At 39.9% G+C, this 23996-nt stretch overlaps 1 protein-coding gene across 1 annotated transcript in view; it reads left to right on the top strand.

The window, feature by feature from the left end:
- abcd3a (ATP-binding cassette, sub-family D (ALD), member 3a) overlaps positions 1-23244 on the top strand; it is a 90339-nt gene extending 67095 nt beyond the window's left edge. The window contains exons 8-12 of the mRNA XM_048601541.1: positions 1053-1166; positions 4636-4755; positions 9050-9154; positions 12990-13046; positions 22773-23244. Of these exons, the coding sequence (XP_048457498.1) occupies positions 1053-1166; positions 4636-4755; positions 9050-9154; positions 12990-13046; positions 22773-22850 (474 nt within the window). The 3' untranslated portion in view covers positions 22851-23244. The remainder of the gene's footprint in view (positions 1-1052; positions 1167-4635; positions 4756-9049; positions 9155-12989; positions 13047-22772) is intronic.
- The last annotated feature ends 752 nt before the right edge of the window (positions 23245-23996 follow it).

Here is a 23996-nt window from a genome sequence, read left to right as displayed (position 1 = left end):
TCAGGGTTTATTTTGTTCCTGATTTACAGCATCCGCAGTTCTTTCAGTGACAGACTCTAACTTCATGGTTTCCAAATTAATCTGTCCATATGCTAAAACTGAATTGTGGTCAACTTGAAATCCCACTGGCAGTTTACTACAAGAAATCCCTGCAAAAATAGGGACACCCGACTAAGATTATCCTAAAATCTAAAGAGAAGTGCACCTAATCCCATGCACTTAAAAACTTGGTGATTTATTTTCAAAAGTCTGTTTTAATCTCTCAGTCCATATTTGACCTTTAGATTCCCTACCACCAAGGATATCTATAAGCACCTTGAGTAATTTCCATTGGAGCCAGAACAGATTGGGGATTTGATTAGAGTAACCCACCATCCTGGGATTGACCTGAATTTACTAACAATTAAAAATTTAATCACCAAACACTAGTGAAAACCCATTGGTGGGAAAATAATGCCAGTGATGGAAAACTGGACAGTTAGAAGATAGAATTAAAACTTCTACCTGTTAAGAATTCGCCAGTCAGGGTAACAAAAGAATCGGCTCACCTTTTGAATTAGTCCATAGTCGTGTCAGGCACTCATTAATGGGAGTATTGGCAAGGAACTCGGAGGTAGAAAGCCATATAATGCAACTTCCCAGAATACATTCAACGAGAGCTGGTAACCCTAGTTCTGGAACAGGTCTGTCTGAGGTTTGTGAATAACTTATTCACATTATAATAAATCATATAATTTTAAACTTGCACAAAAAGAGACTAAGCATGTTGATTCTCTTTGAAAAACCTAAAATTTTAAATATTTCTTAAAAGTTTATAAGACGTATGAGTCCCAGGTAGGACCTATCACTTAATATCTGATTTGACTCTCGCCTAGAATAGGAGACACAGGTGATAAGTACCTGAGATTTTATTTTGGGTGTTTCTGTGTGTGCAGCTATTCAATATAAAATTTGAAAAGCAGATTATGTTCTAAATTGACTTTGAATCCTGTGTTGCTTCAAAACTTGGGTTTCCAAAATCCGTGACTTCTTTTAAAATTCTTAAATGAAAGCAACATATTTTTATTGTCTTACAGCGACCATACATGACCTTAGGAACTCTGAGGGATCAGGTGATCTACCCAGATGCACTGGAAGATCAAAGGCAGAAAGGAATATCTGATCAGGTATAACATATTGTTCTGTCAAGTTAGGTATCCACTTTATGCTTAGAACCTCATATGGCTTGTTAGCCATTCCTGGGTGCAGCAAGTGCCAATGTTGGAATAGAGGTTGGTTTAGCTCGATTGGCTGGACAGTTGGTTTATGGAGCAGTGTCATGCCAACAGAGTGGGTTCAATTCCCATCACTGGCTGAGGTTACCATGAAGGACTCTGTTTCAGCCTATCCCCTCGCCTGAGGTATGATGGCCCTGAGGGTAAATCATCACCAGTAATCTCTGTCTAATGAGAGAACAACCCTATGGTCTGGTAAGAATGTGGTGACACAACAACAGCAATATTGAAATGAAGTGGGTGATGAGGAAAAATTATGAAAAATATGGGATCAGTTGTGAAATTAGTTAATTTGGAGCTCTCATTGCAAGGACTCAGTTAAAGCTCTGATTTTTATGCCATTGCAGTCATCATTATCTCAAATTCCCTTACATCTTGTATCACTCCTCTCTGCTCCGAAACTATTTATTGGATTAACAAAGTTGCTGGAAAAGCTCTGAAGAAGAGTCACTGGACCCGAAACGTTAACTCTGTTTTTCCCTTCATATATGCTACTAGACCTGCTGAGCTTTTCCAGTAACTTTGTTTTTGTTCCTGATTTACAGCATCCACGGTTCTTTCGGTTTTCATTTATTGGATTAGTTGCTGCATTTCACCAACAGTATTTACAGAACATTGGTCAATGTGGGCGGCACGGTGGCTCAGTGGTTAGTACTGCTGCCTCATAGTGCCAGGGACCCGGGTTCGATTCCACCCTCTGGCAACTCTCTGTGTGGAGTTTGCACATTTTCCCTATGTCTGTGTGGGCTTCCTCCCGGTACTCCAGTTTAATCCAAAGATTTGCAGATTAGGTGGATTGGCCATGTTTTCAGGGATCTGTGGATTGGGTGTGTTAGCCATGGGAACTTAAGGATTACAGGGAAGAGGTAGATGGATGGGGCTGGGTGGAATGCTCTTCAGAGGGTTGGTGTGGACTGGCTAGGCCTGTTTCTATGCCCCGCATGGAAGATCAAAGAATGTCAGTGACTTTTGTGCTATTGTGTCCCTCTGTTGCTTCCATCACAAGATCTCTCTTTTGTCTTTTTCTTCTCCCTCTGTCCTTGTTTGCTTTTTATTGACTTTCTTTATGGTCAGGAAAAGGTGGATGGCATGGCACACAATCAGCTTTTAACCTGGTAATTGTGAGGAAAATATGGTTTTTCCAGTGATTTTCTGCCAATCTCTTCCCTGCTCATGCTTTCTCGCCTCCATTATGTCCCATCTCAGCATATTCTGACTACCCATTCACTTTCCTACTACCCTCTTAATCTTATCCCAACCTTAATAGGCAAACCTGAGAGGCCATCTTTGAAGAAAAGGTAGTTTGAATAAGATTGGTGTGTGTTCCCATCAAGGGGAAAAATGGATTTGTATAAATCTAGAACTCCCTGAATGACAAAAGAGATAGAGATTATGACAGAGGAGAAAAGTGTGTTCATGACAGATGTAGTTAATTGAGGACAAATCTAATTTAGAACATTCAGAGAGGTATTGAAAAGATAAATAAGGGAAGCAAGGACAGAATGTGAGAAGGGACAGGCAGTTAACATAAAGGAATTCGTAAACCTTCTGTAGGCATATAAAAGTAAATAAAGGAGATATATGCCTGGAGATGGGAGGCATACTCGGGAACAAGATTTTTCCCATGTAACCCTGAATAAGGAGGCAGTTCAGACCCCTGAAGATGTTATAATTGACAAGGAGGAAGTAATGTACTTAAAATTGATAAGGCACCAGGATCAAATCAGCTGCATCCACAGATACTAATGGAAGTGAAAGTAGAAATTGTTACGCCGTAAGCTATAATTTTCCTTAGACTTGGGGTGCAAGAAACATGGAGAATAGTCAGAATGTCGTCAGTTTCTGAAGTTATTCAATTCAAAATTGAGACCTCAAGGCAGATTTAAAATAGAGATGAAGAGAAATTACTTCTCGCAAAAGGTCATGAATCTGCAGAGTTCGCTACCTCTGAGTGTGGTGGATGCTGGGACAGTGAGTAAATTTAAGAAGCAGAGAGATACATTTTTAATTAATAATGTGTTAAAGGGTATGGAGAATGGACAGGAAAATGAAGTTGAGGCTGAGATGAGATCAGCCATGATTGTGTTAAGTGCTAGACCAGACTTGAAGGGCTGAATTGTGTACTCCTGCTCCTATTTATGTTCTTTTGAAGGGTCTGAGCAAAACAGGTAGTGGAAAATTGTTTCCATTAGTGGAAAGATCTAGAACCAGAGGACAAAGATTTAAAATAATTGAGAAAAGAAGCAATGTGACACAAGGAAAAGCTTTATTCACAGTGAGTTAAAGGGATTTAGAATGCACTGTCAAAGCATATGGTGGAGACCAGATGAATTGGAACTTGGGAATTAAATCGTATCTGAAAAGGAAAAATTGCAGGGCTACAGAGATGAGTCAGGAGAGTGGCTCTCTGTGAATTGCTCCTTCAGAGCAGTTGAATGGTATCCTTCTGTGTGGTAACCATTCAATAAATCGTCTCCCCACTCTCAAATTCCATAAAACTCTGCATCATTTCATCTTCATTTCTTGGCTGTTATCCACCTTATCCTTAACCCTGCATGCACTCCGTCCACACTATTTGTTACAATTTAATGTAGAATTTCCTCACTACTGCAATGAAATGGTGGCCTGTGTTACATACTTATCCCCTCCTGGCCACTGACCTTGGTTAAGTCAGCTGTGACAACCTCAGAGACTTATTTTGACTCATGAGCTGAATTTCTAACTCATATTTGGTATATCACAAACACCAACTTGAGGTGTGTTGAAGTCACCCTTGTAGAATTGGATGTGATATCTTAAATAAGCACATTTATACATCTTGAAGATTACAGGGAACTATAATTAGTATCAAAAACAGAAAATGCTGGAAAACTCAGCAGTTTTGTTCAGAACAGTTCTGAGGAAAGGTCACTGAACGTGAAATGTTAACTCTGCTTTCTATCCACAGATGCTGCCAGACAATGCTGAATTTTTCCAACATTTTGTTTTTGTTTCTGATTTTCAGCATCTGCAGTTTTATTTTGCTATAAATGATATAGTTAGTTCTGTTATAAAATTTATCACTATCAGAGGCATGATGAATTTGACAGCATCTTTTGGTGCTGAAATTTCTTAATTACACCATATCCTATCTGAAAAATGCGATAATAAAAATGATTTTTTTGACTATCCAGTGTCCCTCAAGTTGCCATAAAATGTATTTTGCTACTTGAACAAAAAGAACTATACTCAAAATGGATTGAAAATTTAAACTCTCTTTAGTAACTTTTTAAAATGTAATTTCCAAGTCTCCCATGCTTTGTTACTCATGAAACATTTTAACAAACAGTCCATTCCACTTACTGATGTTATTTGTCACCAGGTACTGAAAGAGTATCTCGACAACGTCCAGCTTGGTCATATTCTGGAGCGTGAGGGAGGCTGGGATTGCATTCAGGACTGGATGGATGTACTCAGTGGAGGGGAGAAACAACGAATGGCTGTATGTCTCACTTACATATTTTCAAAAGCTTTAAACTTGTGTGCTTCATATTTGATACGAGGATGAAATATGAAATCCTTCCATCATATTCATGAGAACTTCATACAGCACTGTATAACCTTCACACATTTATTGATTTTCTATTACAAAGGCTAGAGTCTAAATTCAAAATAACTATTTTTGTAGCTTTGTGAGAATCTTTTACACCTAGGATGGGTGGATAAGATGAAAGAATGCAAACATATTTTCAAGCAAACTTCAAATAAATATCCCACGAAATGTAGAGCCATTTTTTACATTGCTGTTAAGAATCCTGCCAGCATTAAGTCTACAAAGGTAAAAGCTACTTTCCAGTCAGTCCATTTGTTGGAGAGGAGTAGGGAAATGGAAAGGCTTGTTTTTGAAGAAAGAGTGAACAAAATCAGATTTTTTTTTGGAAAAATTCAGCATCTGTGGGTCTCTTCTCTTCTGAAGAAGGGTCACTGGATATGCAACTTTAACTCTGCTTTCTGTTCACAGATGCTGCCAGACATGCTGAGCTTTTCCAGCAATTCCTGATTTTTGTTTTTTTTTGGTTTCATCTGCAGATCTTTAGTTTCGTTTGAAGAAAGTGTGAGCCCAATTGGTGGACTACAAGGAAAGCAGCTCCTGCGTAGTTTTGCATTTGTTGCTGTATTAATTGTAGTGTAAGGGCTGTAGGACCATGAAATAAATGTGCGATGTCCCATTGCTTATCGCAGGGGATAAATAACACAGAGTGGAAGGTGTTAGATAAACTGAAGATGGAAGAACGTTGGAAAATAGATGTGTCTTAACAATAAGCTCTGAACTTGATATCTCTCAGATTGCCATGCATAGTTGGATGTAATATTAACATGCAATAACTAGAGTTTTACAAAGGCAAAGGTTTGAAAACATTTCTCAACCTTGTCTTTTACTGACCAGTCTGCCTTGAACCCAAACTCTGAAATGGAACCCTAAAAGTGTGTGACTAAATGTGGTAGTAGCCGTCGAATCCACCACCTAAAAAAAATCTTAGCAGTAGTGAAGGTCGAGAAATGGACCTGAAATCGTCTGGAGAATAACTCAGAAAATCACTTCTTTCCAAAAATTCATCAGTACCGATTTAAGTCCAGCTAGCAGCAGAAGAACAACTGTGCTGAATGGTTCCTGTGCAAGAAGAATCTCTGAATAGGAAATTTCTGCTCATAAATCACCAAGACAACTGTAAATCAATGAAAGCTTTTTATAGCCAGTAATAGGAAAAACTAACAGTAAAAGGAAAAGCAGTGAAAATAAGAAAAGCCCATCAGCTACCAATGGGATAAAAACAAAGTTGCTGGAAAAGCTCAGCAGGTCTGGCAGCATCTGTGAAGGGAAAAACAGAGTTAACGTTTTGGTTCCGGTGATCCTTCCTCAGAATAGTTCTGAGGGTCACCGGACCCGAAACGTTAACTCTGTTTTTCCCTTCACAGATGCTGCCAGACTAGCTGAGCTTTTCCAGCAATTTTGTTTTTGTTTCTGATTTACAGCATCCGCAGTTCTTTCGGTTTTTACCAATGGGATAAACCTGAATTGAGCACCTGCAAAAGGAGACTGATTGATTGATTACTGGACACTTGATGCAGAGCCAATCCATTTCTTAGAGGAGAAACCTGAAAAATTGGGCTGGAAGGCAAAGTTAGAATTATGGCAGCTTTAAACTACTTATTCGTTGATGAGTTTATCAACAAGCAAATTACAAAAATTCTTCAGTAGCATTGATTGATTGAAAAAAGTCATGAGTAAGAATCATTTGGAATTCAAAATCTGAAAACACTAACGAAGAATTTAACTGAATTTTCATGATGTCGACAGTTTGGGTGAAGAATTTTATTCAATAACCACAAAGTTTTATCAAGTTTAATTGTTAATAAATGAATGCAATGAAAATGCTGCATATCGGATCCTCTAGGATGAATTTGGTGAGAATATACCCAGATGCAGAAAAAAAATTGGAGTGAACGATGTTATGGCAGCTTTGATACAGTTAAAAAATAACTATCAATCTATTGATTGAAGCCATTTTGAGAAAGTTTCTACCCACAAGTCTATAGGCAATCCTTCATTCACCTCTATGAAGATGCCATATCAGTAAAGAAAAACTGATTTTTACGTTGAAAACAGCATTTATCCAGCAGAAGCTTCAACAACTTTCAGTTCTAGTGTGATAACAACATTTACATCAAGAAAGACTAAAACAAGGCAACAAAATGACGATACAGGATGATCAAAATCCTAATATAGTCATCTACCAAGTCAAGAAACCTGAGGTGCTCATCTACAATCAGCCATTGCAGCAATATTCACTCGTTTTCCATTAGTGAAGTTCAAGCTATCACAACATTTGATAAATAAGAAAATCGGCATTGTAGAAAGCACAATTCCCTAGATTTTGAACAGCTTCAGCATTGGGTACCTAATCAAATAAAGAACTGGTTATCACACCTCTTGATACATAGGACAAATATCAGGTCATGTGATACGTTGACAGCAGATTAGTAAAACTTAAATTATATTTGACGACTTCAGAATAGTTTTTGAGCAATGTTTCACTTTGAGAACAAATAAGACACTGAGATCAAGCTTCAACAGATACCAACTCTCAGGACAGTCTGTACATAACTTCATTCATCACCTTTATGTACTCTGTTGAACCTTACAATATGGGAACATACAACAAGAGCTCATTTGCAACAAAATCAGTGCCGAACTTTTCTAATCAAAAAAAACTTTTGAATGAGCAGTCCAGATAGCAGAGATGCAGAATCTAGAAAGATTTTCTAGAAACATTATGTAGCAAAGGTTAATTTTAACGTGGAACATTCTACAGAAAGTGGATTATTTACAGCAAGATGGAGCTTTAAATTTGAGGAGACAGACATCTCATTTTAAAATAGAATATATGTTGTCACATACTATATAATGCTGTAGTTGCAGGTGTGCTTGTAAAACTCCACATTACAAAGACAAAACTGTAAGAAAAGAAGTCACTTCTCAAAAATGTGCTACGGTCTGAAGATCACACTAAGCATTAAACGAAATTGTTTCCAGGCCAATGTGTATGTTCATGCCTTGGAACAAACCTAGAAGAAAAGATCAACAGTTCAATAGAATATGTGTTATTATATGGGGATCAACCACCTATAGATGAATAACATCACTGATTTTTTTTCTTGGAGAAATAACACCATCACCCAATCCAAATGCTACTGATGGAGACAAAGGAACAACCCTACTTTTCCATACATTTCTGCAGTTATATCAATGCAAAACGGTTCAGCAAATGCTACTCATTAAGGAAATGTGATCAGCACACCAGATAGATTAACTCTCTAAGCTAACAGAAACCAGCAGGGAGAAAGAGAAAGCTCGTCAACTTTACTTCTATCTATCAGTGACTTTCCTTACCCACCTATTGGCACAGATGAATCATATCAAAGACCTGAGGAGGGATGGGAGATAGACAGACATGCAGTAAATGTTGTAAAAATAAGTAACCTAAGCAACTCATTTGAGAATGTATGTGTAAAATGTTGATTATGAGGTGTAGAAACCTTGTGGAAGGGTGTTGGTTAAGAGTGAAAAGACCCTGGAGCAATATTACAATGATGTCATTGAGCTGCTTCCCACGTGGTACAAATAGCACAGTGTGGGTGGAGTTAGTCGGATGAAAGATCATTAGAAGGAAGGTAACAATAAGCTGTGACTTTGGTTTCTCTAAGATTACTACGTAGAGTTCTATGTAATGAGAGTTCTACAGAAGTCTGAGGTTGAAGACAGTTCTTGACTTTGCCTTCTCGACCAGTCTACACTGAACCCAAACTGTCAGGTGTGGCCCTAAATACACACAATAAAAGAATGAACAAACCTTTCACAACCGCTGCAAAACATTTTTTTTCCCCCCTGTATTGACCAATCAAGCTCTGGCAGTTGCTTCTTTACTGTTTTATTCTCTTGGTATTAACATACTTTACCTGATACAATTGATATATTTTTTCTTTCTGTTTTCTTATGTTGAAAATTTGTTTAAGCCTGTTCATCTCAATTAACAGAACTTTTGAATTAGTCTAAAACTTAGCTGCATTTTCTTGTCAATATTGTTGTATTTCCAAGCGATTGGTACCATTGTAGTTTAACAAAGCCAGAACAGGCTAACGGCTAGTTTGATTAAAATGAATATCCTCTGAAAGAAATACTGACCTTGCATGAACCACTGCTGTTGTTATTATTATTCATTTCTTCTTAAATGCAGATGGCTCGATTATTCTACCACAAACCACAATTTGCTATTTTAGATGAATGTACCAGTGCGGTTAGCGTAGATGTTGAAGGCTATATCTACAGTCACTGCAGAAAGGTAAGCCATGCCGCTGGAGGATAACGTCAATTAAAATGCTGTTCATAGACGAGATGTAAACAGTAACAAATACCAGAGTTTAAGTAAATTCATTTTTTTCGTACATATGATCTCCTGAGATGATTCTGATCACTTGAGGATGTCAAAGGAATTTTCCAGATTAAATTTTTCTCTGCCAGGAGATTACATGGCTGTGATGTAGGGGTTTGAAAAGGAAGTTTCTGGTCTAGATTCTCCTTTTGTCATGAAAGAGACAGGCTTGATGAATGAGAGGGGTAGGTAAATGTTTTTCCCTTGGGGCTCTTTGAAACAATTTGTAATTGATATGAAGAGGTGGCTGAAAATACCCCCATGTAAATTCTCTTTTTTTTTTTCCCTTTGCTCTTCTCCCTTTTGAACAAGAGCTTGATTTTCTATTTGCATGTCTCTAATTGGCAGAGCTGAAATCATTTACGTAATGGACACTGCTTCAGCCTAGCATCCTTGATCTATAAGAACATAAGATATAGGAGCAGAATTAGGCCATTCACAGAATCCCTACAATGTGGAAAGAGGCCATTTGGCTATTCACCAACCCTCTGAAGAATATTCACCCCAGACCCATCCCCGCCTTATCCCCATAATTCCACATTACCATGACTAATCCCACTAATCTGTACATCCCTGGAAACTATGGGGCAATTTAGCATGGCCCATCCACCTAACATCTTTGGATTATGGGAGGAAACTGGAGGACCCAGCAGAAACCCATGCAGACATGGAGCAAAGTGTAGACTCCACACAGGCAGGCACCCAAGGCTGGAACCCAAGGCAGCAGTGTGAACCACTGAGCCACCATGCTGCCCTGCCAATCTACTCCGACATTCAATCATGGCTGATATGTTTCTCATCCCTATTCTCCTGCCTTCTCCCTGAAACCTATGACCCCTTACTAATCAAGAACCAATCTGCCCCTGTCTTAAAGACTCTCGACTTCACCTCCACAGTCCTTTGAGGCACTGAGTTCCACAGATTCACCATACTCTGGCTGAAGAAATTCCTCCTCATCTCAGATCTAAAGGGTCGACCCTTCAGTCTGAAGCTCTACCCTGAAGTCCTATTCTCTCCTACTAGTGGAAACGTTTCTCCACATTCATTCTATCCAGTCCTTTCAGTGTTCTGTAAGTGTTAATGAGATACCTCTTGTCCTTCTAAATTCCATTGAATACAGACCCAGAGTCCTGGATCATTCCTGATATGACAAGCCCTTCATTTCTGGGATCATTGTTGTGAACCTCCTTTGGGCTCCCTCCAAGGCCAGCATATCCTTCCTTAGATACGAGACCCATAACTGCTCATAGTATTCCAAAGGTGGTCTGACCAGAGCCTTGTGCAGTACATCTCTGCTGTTGTATTCTAGCCGCCATCAAAATGAGTTCTCAATTTGATTTTGACGTCCTAACTTCCAACACTGAATCATATGTTAACTTTAAGAGAATCCTGAACTAGGACTTCTAAGTCACTTTGTGCTTCAGATTTCTAAAGCCTTTTCCCATTTAGAAAGTAGTCAATGTCTCTATTCTGCCTACCAAAGTGCATAACCTCCCCCTTTCCAATATTGTATTCCATCCCCACTTTGCCCACTCTCCTAGCCCGTCCAAGTCCTTCTGCAGTCTTCCTGCCTTCTCAACACTACCTAGTCCTTCACCTATCTTTGTGTCATCTGCAAACCTAGCAACAATACCCTCAGTCCCAACACTGACCCCTGCAGAACTTCACTAGTCACTGGCTGCCTGAAGAAGACCCATTTATCCCCAGTCTCTGCCTTCTGTTAGCCAGCCATAGACAGATGAATACCTGTCCATGCCAGCACCTTGCCCCTAACACCAGGGTCTCTTATTTAGCAGCCTTCTGTGGGGAACTTTTTCAAATGCCTTCTGGAAATGCAAATAGATCACATTCGCTGACTCTTCTTTGCCTTCAAAGAACTCTAACAGATTTGTCAGACACAACCTCCCCTTAATGAAGCTGCCCTGACTCAGCTGTATTTTACTGTGCACTTCCAAGAGTTCTGCAGTGTCATCCTTAATAATGAACTCTAAAATCTGGCTGACAACTGAGGTTAGGCTAACTGGCCTATAATTTCCCATCTCCTCAGCTGTCTCCTTCAGAACTCTGGGGTGTAGTCCATCTGGTCTGGATGACTTATCCACCTTCAGACCTTTCAGTTTTCCCAACAATTTCTCCTTAGTGATGGCCACCTCACCTCTGCCCCCCTATCCTCTTGAATGTCTCGTATGCTACTAGTGTCTTCCACCGTGAAGACTGATTCAAAGTACATATTCGGTTCCTCTGCCATTTCTTTTTTTCCATTTAATACTTGTCCTGATTGATTTTTCAGCTGTCCAATGTCGATTCTTGCCTCTCTTTGACCTTTTAGATCTCTAACAATACTCTTGCAATCATCTTTTATATTTTTAACGAGCTTATCTCATATTTCATCTTCTTTTCTCTTTTTGCTTTTTTAATTATCCTCTGCTGATTTTTAAAGACTTTCCCATCCTCTGGCTTTCCATTAATCTTCACCATGTTGTTTTCTTTTGCTTTTATGCTGTCCCTGACTTCCTTTGCCAGACATGGTTGCCTCATTCTCCCCTTAATATGTTTCTTTCTGAATAGAATGAATTTCTGCTGTGCCTCCTGAATTACCATCAGAAGTTCCTGCCATTGCTGCTCCACTATATTCCCTGCTAGGCTCCCCTTCCAACCAGTTCTGGCCTGCTTCATATCTTTATAGTTACCTTTACTCAACTGTAATACTGTTACATCTGATTTCAGCTTCTCCCTCTCAAACTGCAGAGTGAATTCTGTTGCAGTCACTGCCCCCGAGGGGGTTCCTTCACCTTAAGCTCCCTAACCAAGTCTGCCTCATTAGACATCGCCAAATCTAGAATTGGCTGGTTCCTTGTGGGCTCTACCACAAACCACCAAAAGAATTTTTGTAGACATTCCACGAATTATTTTTTTTTGAGATTCGCTACCAAACTGCATATTGAAGTCCCCATGATTACTGTAATAGTGCCTTTCCTTGCCTTTTCTATCTCCTGATTAATTATCTGCCCCATTCCTGGCTACTGTTAGTGGGCCTGTATATAACTCCCATCAGAGTCTTTTATCCCTTCTGGTTCCTCAACTCTGCTCAGACGGATTCTGCACCATCTGATTCTATATCACTTTTTGCTCTTGATTTAATTTTATTTCTTACAAACAAGACCCCCTTCCCACTCCACTCATCTATCTGTCCTTTCAGTGGGATGCATGTCCTTGGATACTTAATTCCCAACACTGATCCCCTTGCATCCACATCTCTGTGATACCCGCAACATCGTGCTCAACAATTTCAATCTGTGCTACAAGCTTATTTACTTTGTTTCATACACTGCACGTGTTTAAGTGCAACACCCTCAGTCCTGCATTGACTTTTCCACCACCCCCAATCTCATAGTTGTCTGTCTATTTGTTGTGCCTGAAGTTAGATTCCTGACCCTTTCCATACTCCCTGTCCTCTTGTTCTTTAATAACCTCTCCTGAGCCTTTCCTTGCTTTTAGTGATTATTCACGCATAAATTTCTTGCAGTGATTTATTATACAGGTAATCCTCATTTAACATTGCCCAGTTTAACATTATCATGCTTGAACATTGTTTTTCTTTTAGAGCCTGTTTCTTTGAGTCATATAGCTATCATCACTTTTTTGCTGTATGGTGTGTATCACTTTGTCGAAGTCATAAGATGCTGAGACCTGATTGGTGCTATGAGAGCTGTTGACCATAACATGATCTTTGTTTGATTTAAAGGTTGGCATCACTTTGTTCACTGTGTCACACAGAAAATCTCTCTGGACTCACCATGAGGTCAGTACCAAACAGCTCAATTTTCAGCTTTTCAGACGAGCACATTAAGCTTTCGAGAGCATAATTTTAAACAACTGCATTTGACAGATGCTATCTAAGAAGGAGCTCTGCAGACAAGATGAACAATGTGCAACCCAATTCATGTTCGAATGTACCTGTAGAGTAGAACTAAGTCGTGATATTAAAGTTAGAAAAAGAGAAATGAAGGCACATGACCCTCCTAGTCACTGCAGACCTTCCCTCTCGCCGACACTCCCAGCCACTGCAAACTTTGCTCTTGTTGACCCTCCTAGAACTGCAGACTTTCCCTCTTATTGGCCTTCTTAGAACTGCAGGCCTTAGCAATGTAAAGTCTTTCAATTTAAAGAGTAAAATGTTTTAATATTTTCTGATGAAGAAGGTCCTACGGAATTACACATTCATCTTAGTATTTAGTGTGAAATCTAATTTGCTTAACATTGTTTAAAATTGTGCTTCTTAGGAACACAAATACATATTTTAGTGAGGACATCCTATACTTTAAAGTTATTTTGCAAAAAAAACAGATACAGGAACCACACTGTACCTATCTCATTTATACTTCTTTCACTATTTATCATAAGATCATAAGATGTAGGGGAGAAATAAGCCATTTAGCCCAGTGACTCTGCTCCACCATTCGTTGCAATCTGGTCTGATAATCCTCAGCTCCACTTTCCTGCCATTTCTCCATAACGTTTGATTCCATTACTCAGTAAAAATCAGTCTATCTCGGTCTCGAATATATAACAACGCAATCTTTAACGCCCTCTAAGGTAATGAATTCCACAGATTCACTGTCCTCTGAGAGAAGAAATTCCTGCTCATCATTTTAAATGGGCAGCCCGTTAGTATGAGGTTATGCCCTTTGGCCCTAGTCTCTCCCACAATGGGGAATGACCTTTCTGTATCTCTTCTGTCAATGTTGCCTCTCATTTCTTTAAATAGCAATAAGTATAGGCCCAACTTACTCAACCTCTCCCCATAAGACAGACTGTCACATTTCCAGGATCAACTAAGTGAACCTTCTGTGGACTTCCTCCAATGCCAGTATAGTGCCAAATGTCTTGTATAGAAAAAGCAAGATTTCCATATTTTTATATTCTATTTCCTTTGATAAAGAACATTCAATTTTCCCTTTCCATGCGCTTACATCGGAATTACTGTATGTTGGAGAGACGTAGTGCAGATTGGATGGCCACTTTTCCTTTCAGTTCACAAACACAATCCAGAACTTCCAGTCACCTGTCTTTCCTGGGACTCCTACATTGTACTGTTGAAGCTCAACATCATGATGGTTACTATACTAACTGGGACAAAGTAACCATAGTAGCCCAAGCCAAACATAGACATGCACGGGAATTCCTAGAGGCATGGTTCCCCATCAACACTTCAATCAACAAACATATAGAATTGGACCCCATATATAAACCCATACAAATCAAAACCAGAAATGACAGTACTCCCCATAACAGACCAGACGGTATAAATTCCAAGCGGAGTAGAATAACATCGCTTCGTCGGAGGCTGCACTGATGATGTCAGCTAGCATGGTGACGAAACTTCTGAACAAAGTAAGATAACAGCCTGTGGTTCTGGGGACCAGGTACTGGCATGGACAGAGGATTGGTTGTCTAGCAGAATGCAGAGAGTGGGGTTAAAATGATCTTTTCAGGATGGCAGCCAGTGATTAATGGAGTTCTGCAGGGATCTTTGTTGGGACCACATATAATCACGTTATGCATTAACAATCTGGACAAAGGAACTGAGGGCATTGTTACTAAGTTTACAGATAACACAAAGATAGGTGGAGGGACAAGTAGTGTTGAGGAGACGGGGAAGCTGCATTAAGGACTTGGACAGGCTAGGAGAGTGGGCAAAAAAGTGCCAGATGGAATACAATGTGGGAAATTGTGAGGTTATGCACCTTGGTAGGCAGAATAGAGGCATGGACTATTTTCTAAATGGGGAAAGGCTTTGGAAATCTGAAGCACAAGGGAACTTGGGGGTCCTAGTTCAGGCTTCTCTTAAGGTTAACATGCAGATTCAGTTGGTAGCTAGGAAGGCAAATATAATGTTAGCTGTCATGTTGAGAGTCATAGAGTCAGGGTCCCACAACATGGAGATAGGCCCGTCTGCCTAAACGGGTCCATGCCGAACAGAATGTCCATCCACGCTAACCCTATTTCCCTGCACTTGGCCCATATCCTTCTAAACCTTTTCTGTCCATGTATTCATTCAAATGCCTTTTAAATATTGTTAATGTACCCACCCCAACCACTTCTGCTGGCAGCTCATTCCATATGCATATCACCCTCTGAAAAATAGTTGCCCCTCAAGTACTCATTTATTCTTTCTCCCCTTACCTTAAACTGATGCCCTCTAGTCCTCAATTCCCCAACCCTGGGAAAAAGACTGAGTGCATTCACCCTATCCGTGCCTCTCATGATCTTATACATTTCTATAAGATCCCCCCTCAGTCTCCTACACTCTAAAGAAAAATGTCCTAGTTTGTCCAACCACTCCTTATAACTCAGTCCGTTGAGTCCTGGCAACATCCTTGTAAATTTCTCCAGCACTCTTTCCAGTTTAATAACATCCTTCCTATAGCAAGGTGACCAAAACTGAACACAATACTCCAAATGCAGCCTCACCAACGTCCTGTACAACTGCATCATAACTTCCCAACTTCTGTACTCAATGCCCTGATTGATGAAGGCCATGTGCCAAACACCACCTTCACTGCCCTGTTTACCTGTGACTCCACTTCCAGAGAATGGTGCACCTGCAGTCCAAGGTCCCTCTGTTCCACTACACTCCTTAAGGCCCTACCATTCACCTTGAAACTGCTACCTTGAATTTCCAAAATGCAACACCTCACACTTATCTACATTAAACTTCATTTGCCATTTCTCGGCCCACTTCCCCAGCTGATTAAGATCCTGCTGAAATTTCTGATAACCTTCCTCGCTGTCCACTATACCACCTATTTTAGTGTCATTCAAGAGGACTAGAATACAAAAGCAGCGGTGTACTGCTGAGGCTGTATAAGGATCTGGTCAGACCTCATTTGGAATATTTGTGAGCAGTTTTGGGCCCTGTATCTAAGGAGAGATTTGCTGGCGTTAGAGGAGGTTGAGGGTAGGTTTACAAGAATAATCCAAGGGATAAAGGCTTGTCACATGAGAAGTGATTGAGGACTCTGGGTCTGTACTCGACACAGTTTAGAAGGATGAGAGGGGAACTGATTAAAAGTTACAGAGTACTGAAAGGCCCGACAGAGTGGACACAAATGTGGCCTAACTAAAGTCCTATACAGCTGCGTCATGATCTGCCAATATTTATACTCTTATGCTCCGACTGATGAAGACAAGCATACCGTATGCCTTCTTGACCACCTCATCCACTTGTGTTGCCACTTTTAGAGAATTGTAGACCTGTAGACCTGTACACCTAGATCCCTCTGTATGTTGTTGCTCCTAAGGGTTCTGCCATTTAACCTATACTTCCTCCTGCATTAAATCTCCCAAAATGCATCACATTGCATTTGTCCAGATTAAACTCCATCTGCTATTTCTCCGCCCAAGTCTCTAGCCTATCTATATCTTGCTGTATCCTCTGGCAATCCTTCTCATTATCCACAACTTCCCCCACTTTTTCCGTTGCCTGCACACTCACTAAACAGGCCACCTCAATTCTCCTCCAAGTCATTGATATATATTACAAAGAACAGGGGTCCCAGCACTGATCCCTGTGGAACATCACAGGTCACTGATCTCTAATTTGAAAAATATCCAATGATTAAACCAGCTCACTGTAGATCCCATGTGATTTCACCTTCTATGTCAGCCTACCATGAGGGACCTTGTAAAAGGCCTTGCCAAAGTCCATCTAGGTTACATCTACCACCCTGCCCTCATCAATCATCTTTGTCACTTCCTCCAAATCAATCAAGTTTATGAGATACGACTTTCCCTGCACAAAACCATGTGCCTATCGCTACGAAGTCCATATTTTTCTAAATGTGAGTAAATCCTATCCCTAAGCATCTTCTGCAATAATTTCCCTATCACTGACATAAGCTGTAATTTCTCTGATTATCCCTGTTGCCCTTCAAAAACAAAGGAACAACGTTGGCTATTTTCCAGTCATCTGGGTCCTCTCCTGTGACTAAAGAAGATACAAAGATTTTGTACCACGCTCCAGTAATTTCCTCACCTACCTCCCGCAGCATTCTGGGATAGATCCCATCAGATCCTGGGGACCTGTCTATATTAATGCTTTACAAAACTCCCAACATATTTTTATTTTTATTTTTTGACATTCCCCTAGAATATCAACATACATCTCCCAAGCCTCATCACCTCCATGACCTTCTCCTTTGCGAGTCCAATAAAAAATATTCATTAAGGATCTCCCCCACTTCCTCCAGCTCCACGTGTATATTCCCTCCTTTGTTCTTGAGTGGACCTATCCTTTCCCTCGCTACTCTCTTGCTCCTTACATATGTATAAAATGCCATGGGATTTTCCTTAATCTTGTTTGCCAAAGACATTTCAGGGCCCCTTTTAGCCCTCCTGATTCCTTGTTTGAGTTCTTTACTGCTATTCTTCAAGGGCTCTGTCTGTCTTCAGTTTCCTAAACCTTATGTGTGCCTCATTTTTGTTTTTGATGAAGCTCTCAATTTCTCCTGTCATCAAAGGTTCCTGAATCTTGCCATCCTTATCCTTCATTTGCACAGCAACATGCTGGTCCTGAATTCTAATCAACTGGCCTTTAAAAGATTCCCTCATGCCAGATGTGGAATTACCCTCAAACAGGCACCCCAACCTACATTAAGAGATAACAAGGTGTAGAGCTGGATGAACACAGCAGGCCAAGCAGCATCATAGGAGCAGGAAGGCTGACGTTTCAGGCCTAGACCCTGAAACTTCAGTCATCTGGCCAGGCTCATTCCCCAATACCATGTCTAGTATGGCTCCCTCCCTAGTTGGACCATTTACATATTGTTTCAAAAAACCGTCCTGACATGCCGAACAAATTTTCCCCTCCATCCAAGCCCCTGGCACTAAGTGAGTCCCAGTCAATATTGGGGAATTTGAAATAACCCACCACAACAACCTAGTTGATTTACGTTTTTCCATAATCTGTCCACATCCTTTATCACTTGCTGGCTGTTGGGAAGCCTGTAGTACAATCCCTTCAGAGTGATTGCAATCTTCGTATTCCTGAGTTTATAGCCATTTGGCCTTGCTGGATGAACTCTCCAAGCTGTCCTCACTCAGTACAGCTGTGATATTCTCCCTTATCAGCAACACAACTCCCCCATCTCTTTTACATCCCTCTGTATTTCACCTGAACCATCTAAATCCCAGAACGTTAAGCTGCCAATCTTGTCCCTGTCTCTACCAAGTCTCTGTAATAGCTACAACATCATAGTTATAAGAATTAATCCAAGCCCTAAGTTCATCTGCTTACCTGCTGTATTCCTCTCATTAAAACAAGTACACTTCAGACTGCCAGTCCTGCCATGTTCAGTAACCTTTCCTTGACTGTTCTTCCTCTAATCCTTACTGACCTTAGTCTTGGACAACTCCTCAGTCCTTTTACCTGATGACCTACTACTCTGATTCTCACTCCCTTGCCACACTAGTTTAAATCCTTTCAAGTGGCACTAGCAAACCTCCCTGCCGGGTTAGCCACGCATTTAACTATACAATCTTCCTACTGCTAGTCTCACTGGCATGTGGTGCAAGAAGTAATCTGATATTCCATTCCTACAGGTCACAACCTCTGGCTGCTTATTGTAACCCCTCAGAATATCCTGTGCCCGACCAGACATTTCCTTGACCCTGACACCAGAGAGGCAACACTCCATCCTAAAGCCTTGCTCACAGCCATAAGAATGCCCATCTGTACCCTTTCACTTCTTCTCACCTACGGTTTGACCCTCCCTGCTGCACAACAGTGGCAGCTGTGGTGCCACTGATTGGACTGTTGCTGCTACTTTCCCCTGAGAGGCCATTACCTCCACCCTCCAACTGTATCCAAAACGGTATACCTGTTTGAGAGGGGAATGGCCACAGAGGACTCCTGCACTGCCTGCCCACTCTTCCTCAAGTCCCTGGTGGTCACCCAACTCTCCTCTGTCTGTGTAGACCTTACGGTGGTGAAACCAGCTCTCTTAAGGCATTCAACAAGGTACCTCACAAAAGGCTAAGCCTGAAGATAAGAGCCTACAATATTAGAGGTAATATATTGGCATTGATAAAGAATTTGCTAATGGATAGGAAACAATGAGTGGGAATAAGAGGTTCTTTTTCAGGTTGAGCTGTAACCACTGGGGTTCTACAGGAATCAAGGGTGGAACCGCAACTATTTACAGTCCATATAAATGACTCAGGGGCAGGGTCGGGGGTGAGTGAATGTACTGGAGCCAAATTTGCTGATGTCACAAAAATTGGAGGGATGGCAAGTTGCGAAAGGGATGCAAACAGTTTATAAAGAGCTATCGCTAGGTTAAGTGGACAAAACGATGGCAAATGGAATATAATGTGGGAAAATGTAAAGTTGTTCATTTTGGAAAAGAGAACCAAAAGAACAGCGATTGTTTAAATGGAGAAAAGCTGCAGAAAACTCGATCTCAAAGGGTTCTTAAGGCTACTTGTGCAGCAAGCACACACATCTAACAGGTGCAGTGCGTTATCAGTAAAACTAATGGAATGTTAACCCCTATTTCAAGGAATTTGGAGTACACAAGTAGAGAAGTGTGACTGCAACTGTACAACCTGCTGGTGAGACCACATCTAGAGCACTGAGAGCAGGTTTGATCCCCTTATTTAAGGAAAGATATTATTTCATCAGAAGCAATTCAGAGAAAGTTCACTTGGATGATCTCTGGTATGGATGGGTTGACTTATGAGCAAAAGCTAAACAGGTTAGAATTCTACTCACTGAAATTTAGAAGAATGAGAAGTGATCTCATTGAAATATGTATGATTTTTAAAGGTCTTGACAGGGTAAATGATGAAAGGATATTTCCCTCATGGGAGAGTCTGGGACTAGAGGGTGTAGTCTCAGTATAAAGGCCACCAATTTGAGACTGAGATGTGGAGGATTTTCTTCTTTGAAGTTGAGCTGTAACTGGTGAGGTTCCACAGGGATCAGTGCTTGGACTGCAACTATTTACAATATATATATATAAATGGCTTGGGGGAAGGAAGTGAATATACTAGAGCCAAATTTGTAGATGGCTTGAGAATCCTTGGAACTCCTTGCTAGAGAGATCTATGGGGGAAACAGTCTTTGTGCATACTTTTAGGTGGACGTAGATTCTTGATGGGGAATTGAGCGCTACGGGGAAAAGGAAGGAAAGTGGACATAGGAGGGGTCGGGTCAGCCATGATCCTATTTAATGATGGAGCAGGCTCAAGCGGCTGAATGGCCTACTCCTATTACTATTTCTTACAGTGTACTAGTCTTGTATTCAGTTCATTCCTTTCATTGCAGGTTAATAGCTCGCAGTGGAACTATTGGTTGTCTGAAGTAAAGGCTTGAAGTTGAAGAGTCAGGTTCAGCTGTTGCAATAGAGTTTGCCTTTGTGGGTGGACTCAGTAAGTTGAGCAGCTGAGGGGAATGGGTGTAGGTCGCTTTTCCTTACTGTTTCTGCCACCGTGACACTTGAAGATTGTCTGAGATTCCACTTGGGCAGAACTAGGATGATTACTAGACACCACCCTTTGAAACTGTGTCTGTCAGAGAGAAAATCTAACTTTCATACAATTCATAGTTAGTTTAGCTGAGAGCTTTTGCCTGGAATGGTGCTCTGAGCCTCTCCTGAGGTATCTGCACAAAAAATAGCTATTCTCAGCTATGCTGTATATGGTTCAAAACTCAGAATGGTGGTATGCAATTCCAATGTGCCATTGTTCCACAGAAAAAGGTGAGCAAGTTAATTATTGCTGGAATCCCTTTTGAGGTATCCTGCTAAAACCTTGCTACTATCACGAAAGCTATAATTTTTCACACTTTCTGAATATTAAATTGTGTTCTCTGAGGCTCATTGAATATCAACTGTCTTTGTAATCCTTCTGTGAGAAAAGTATAGTGTGTTTCCTCCAACAAGTTGATGACTCGTGAATCCACAAGAGAAGTTAAGTGACTTTTGGTAGCCATTTCTTTTAAGGCTCTGTGTCCACTTAAAGATTGACTTTTATACAAAATCTTTCAATATCATAACCACCCTGTTTGTAACATATTACATTACTACAGTTTTCTGTTCTGGTGAAGGTTATCAACCTGAAACATTAACTCTATTTCTTGTTTCACAGATGCTGCCTAACCTGCTGAGTATTTTCAACATTTTCTGTCTTTAGCAAAGTTCAATCAAAGTTTAAGCTCATTATTATGACTAAGTCAGTGTTGATTTCAAGTTCTCAACTCTCCTAACTTTGAAGGGCCATTCCATTCATTTAATACAGATCCTGGGATATTCTTCTTGTTTGTCCAGGGGTTGTCTAAAGTGAATAAGCCTAGATGTTAGCTCCCATTTGGATAATTAGGGATGGAGAATAAATGCTGGACTAGCCAGAGACACCCATATCCTGAATGCATTTTAAAAACGTAGCATTTCATCATTTCTCTTCATTTTTCTGAAATTCTCTCATATCAACAATGATATAGATTTGTATAATGCACTCGATGTTGGAAAATACCCCTGTCAGCCTTTTACATTTACATTTTAAAGTCAGTTTTGGCGAGGAGCTGGAATGCCTGATCTGCAGGTGAGTTTCTGAGCTAAGCTTGGGCCATCCAGAAAGAGAGAGGGTGGAAATGAGAGAGTTTTCCCTTAGTACGAGAGAAGAAGCTGACTTATGCTGTTTTCATCTACCTTCTGGGGCTAATTCCAAAATGTTGCAAGATGAGGCAGAATAGATATTCACCTTAATCATTATGCAATGAAAGCACATTGAAAAATAGGAAGAAAATTGAGGTGGAGGATATAACTTTGAGCATAAATGTTTAGTATCATTTGACTTTGTATTTGAAGCAATGAAAATCCAGGATTATAACAGGCTCAATAGTATTATGGTTAAACACTTTTATTTTCAAAATTCACTTTTTTGCTCCTTTTCCAAAATTTACCGTGTCATAGATAAGAGTTTGACTTCTCACTGTTAAACTCTAATTGAAACAAGTAACAATAGTCTTTGACTTTTTCAATAATTAGAGTCCCATCATTTGCTTTCTGTATTTTGAACTGTAGACTTTATTAAAGGCACATTGGACCTCCTGGTTTCGCAAAGGTTAAAGCCTTGCTCAAACGAGCAAAGCCTTCTTTTGAAACTGTTAAATTCATTTTACGCTTCAAAACACGACTTTAGATTGTTATGAAAATGTTTCAACAACTTAAATTCTTACCACACTTACTCCAAGTCTGAGTTGATATGAACCTTTACAGATTGAACATGCTGGTGACTTGGAAACTGAGTAATAATAATGCTAGAATGGGTTGCCTTACGAAAGGCCTTATGTTACATTAATACAGTGGATATTTGTGTGCATGGTTATGAAGTATTGTGGGTCACTAGCACCACATTCTAAGTTGATTATTAATATCAGTATTTAAGGGTGATTGTGGTTTATTTTGATTTTGTATATTTGATGTTTTGAGGTGATTTAGTATATAATCTTTCTTTCTGTTCCCAGTACTACCTACACATGGATGGCAGAGGCAATTATGAATTTAAGCCAATTACTGCAGATACAGTGGAATTTGGTTCTTAAACTCCATCTGCCAATTTGATTATGGCGGAACGGACTGAATTGCAGAATAAATCTGTTCAATATGCATTCTCTTGTACACTAACTTAATACTTCAACTTGTAATTAATGTCAGTTTGAAAAAATGCTGTAAAAATGAATAATTACATTGATTAATTTGTAGTCTTGTTGAGAGTTGTATATTTGGAAATATTAACATCTAGTAAAATCCATCTAGGAAATGTTTGAATTAATAGCTTTAATTAAGATAAATTAAAATGTTTTATGTACAGTACAAATGAAGTAATCTAGGAATGCACTGCTGAATCGCATGTTCATGATATGCAATAATTTGATATCTACAAGTCATTTCCTAATGTTTTACAGAAAAAAATAAACTGAAAACTTAATGTGTTTTTTTTTGCTGTATGACCAATTAATTGCCTTTGTGGTCAACAATGCATAATATTTCGCTTGGATCACTAAACATGAAAACAGCCCACTTATTTGGAGTGGCACCCGTGAAAGAGCCGGTTATAGACATATGAGCAATTCATTTAAAGAAAACAGGAGCCGAAAGAAACTTGTTTTGGGCTCCATTGTTTTAAATCGGTTACAAGCAGTCAAATTACGAAGCTATTGATTCTCAGTCTTCTCGAGGAGTCTCACATGCAAAGTTTACAATTTTAAAGCGTATAAATGATAAGAAAATCTGTTTTTTTTCTTCCAATTGACTTCAGATGTTTCTTTATAATTCGTAGCCAATACGAATTGGCTGCAAAATTTATAAAGCTTTATTGGATTTATACGATGGAGAGATGACCACTGAATAGTGAGGGGTAAAGAAAGAGGAGTCTCAGAACAGTAGAACACACAATTCATGACACCATGAACCAAGATTCTTTTGCCTTTTGCAGGCTTTTCACGATTCAATTATGATGCAGTGCTCTATGAGCCGCAGGGAAGAGTTCTCATAATGAAAAATTCCTTAGCTACATGTTTTTTTGTATTCTACAATTTTGATAACTACACTTCCGTGTTTATGACTGATAAATTTTGAAAGGAAAAGCATCTTTCAACAATGTCTTTCCGGAGGTCTTGTCACGCAATCAGGCGTGTTGCTAAACTCAGTTCATTGGCTCTTACCGATCGTGTATAATTGAATGGGCG

Source organism: Rhincodon typus, chromosome 10 (genome assembly GCF_021869965.1).
Source record: "Rhincodon typus isolate 14 chromosome 10, sRhiTyp1.1, whole genome shotgun sequence".
NCBI classification, from domain to species: Eukaryota; Metazoa; Chordata; class Chondrichthyes; order Orectolobiformes; family Rhincodontidae; genus Rhincodon; species Rhincodon typus.
Note: the sequence above shows the minus strand (reverse complement) of the source record. Positions and strands in the feature narration are given on the sequence as shown.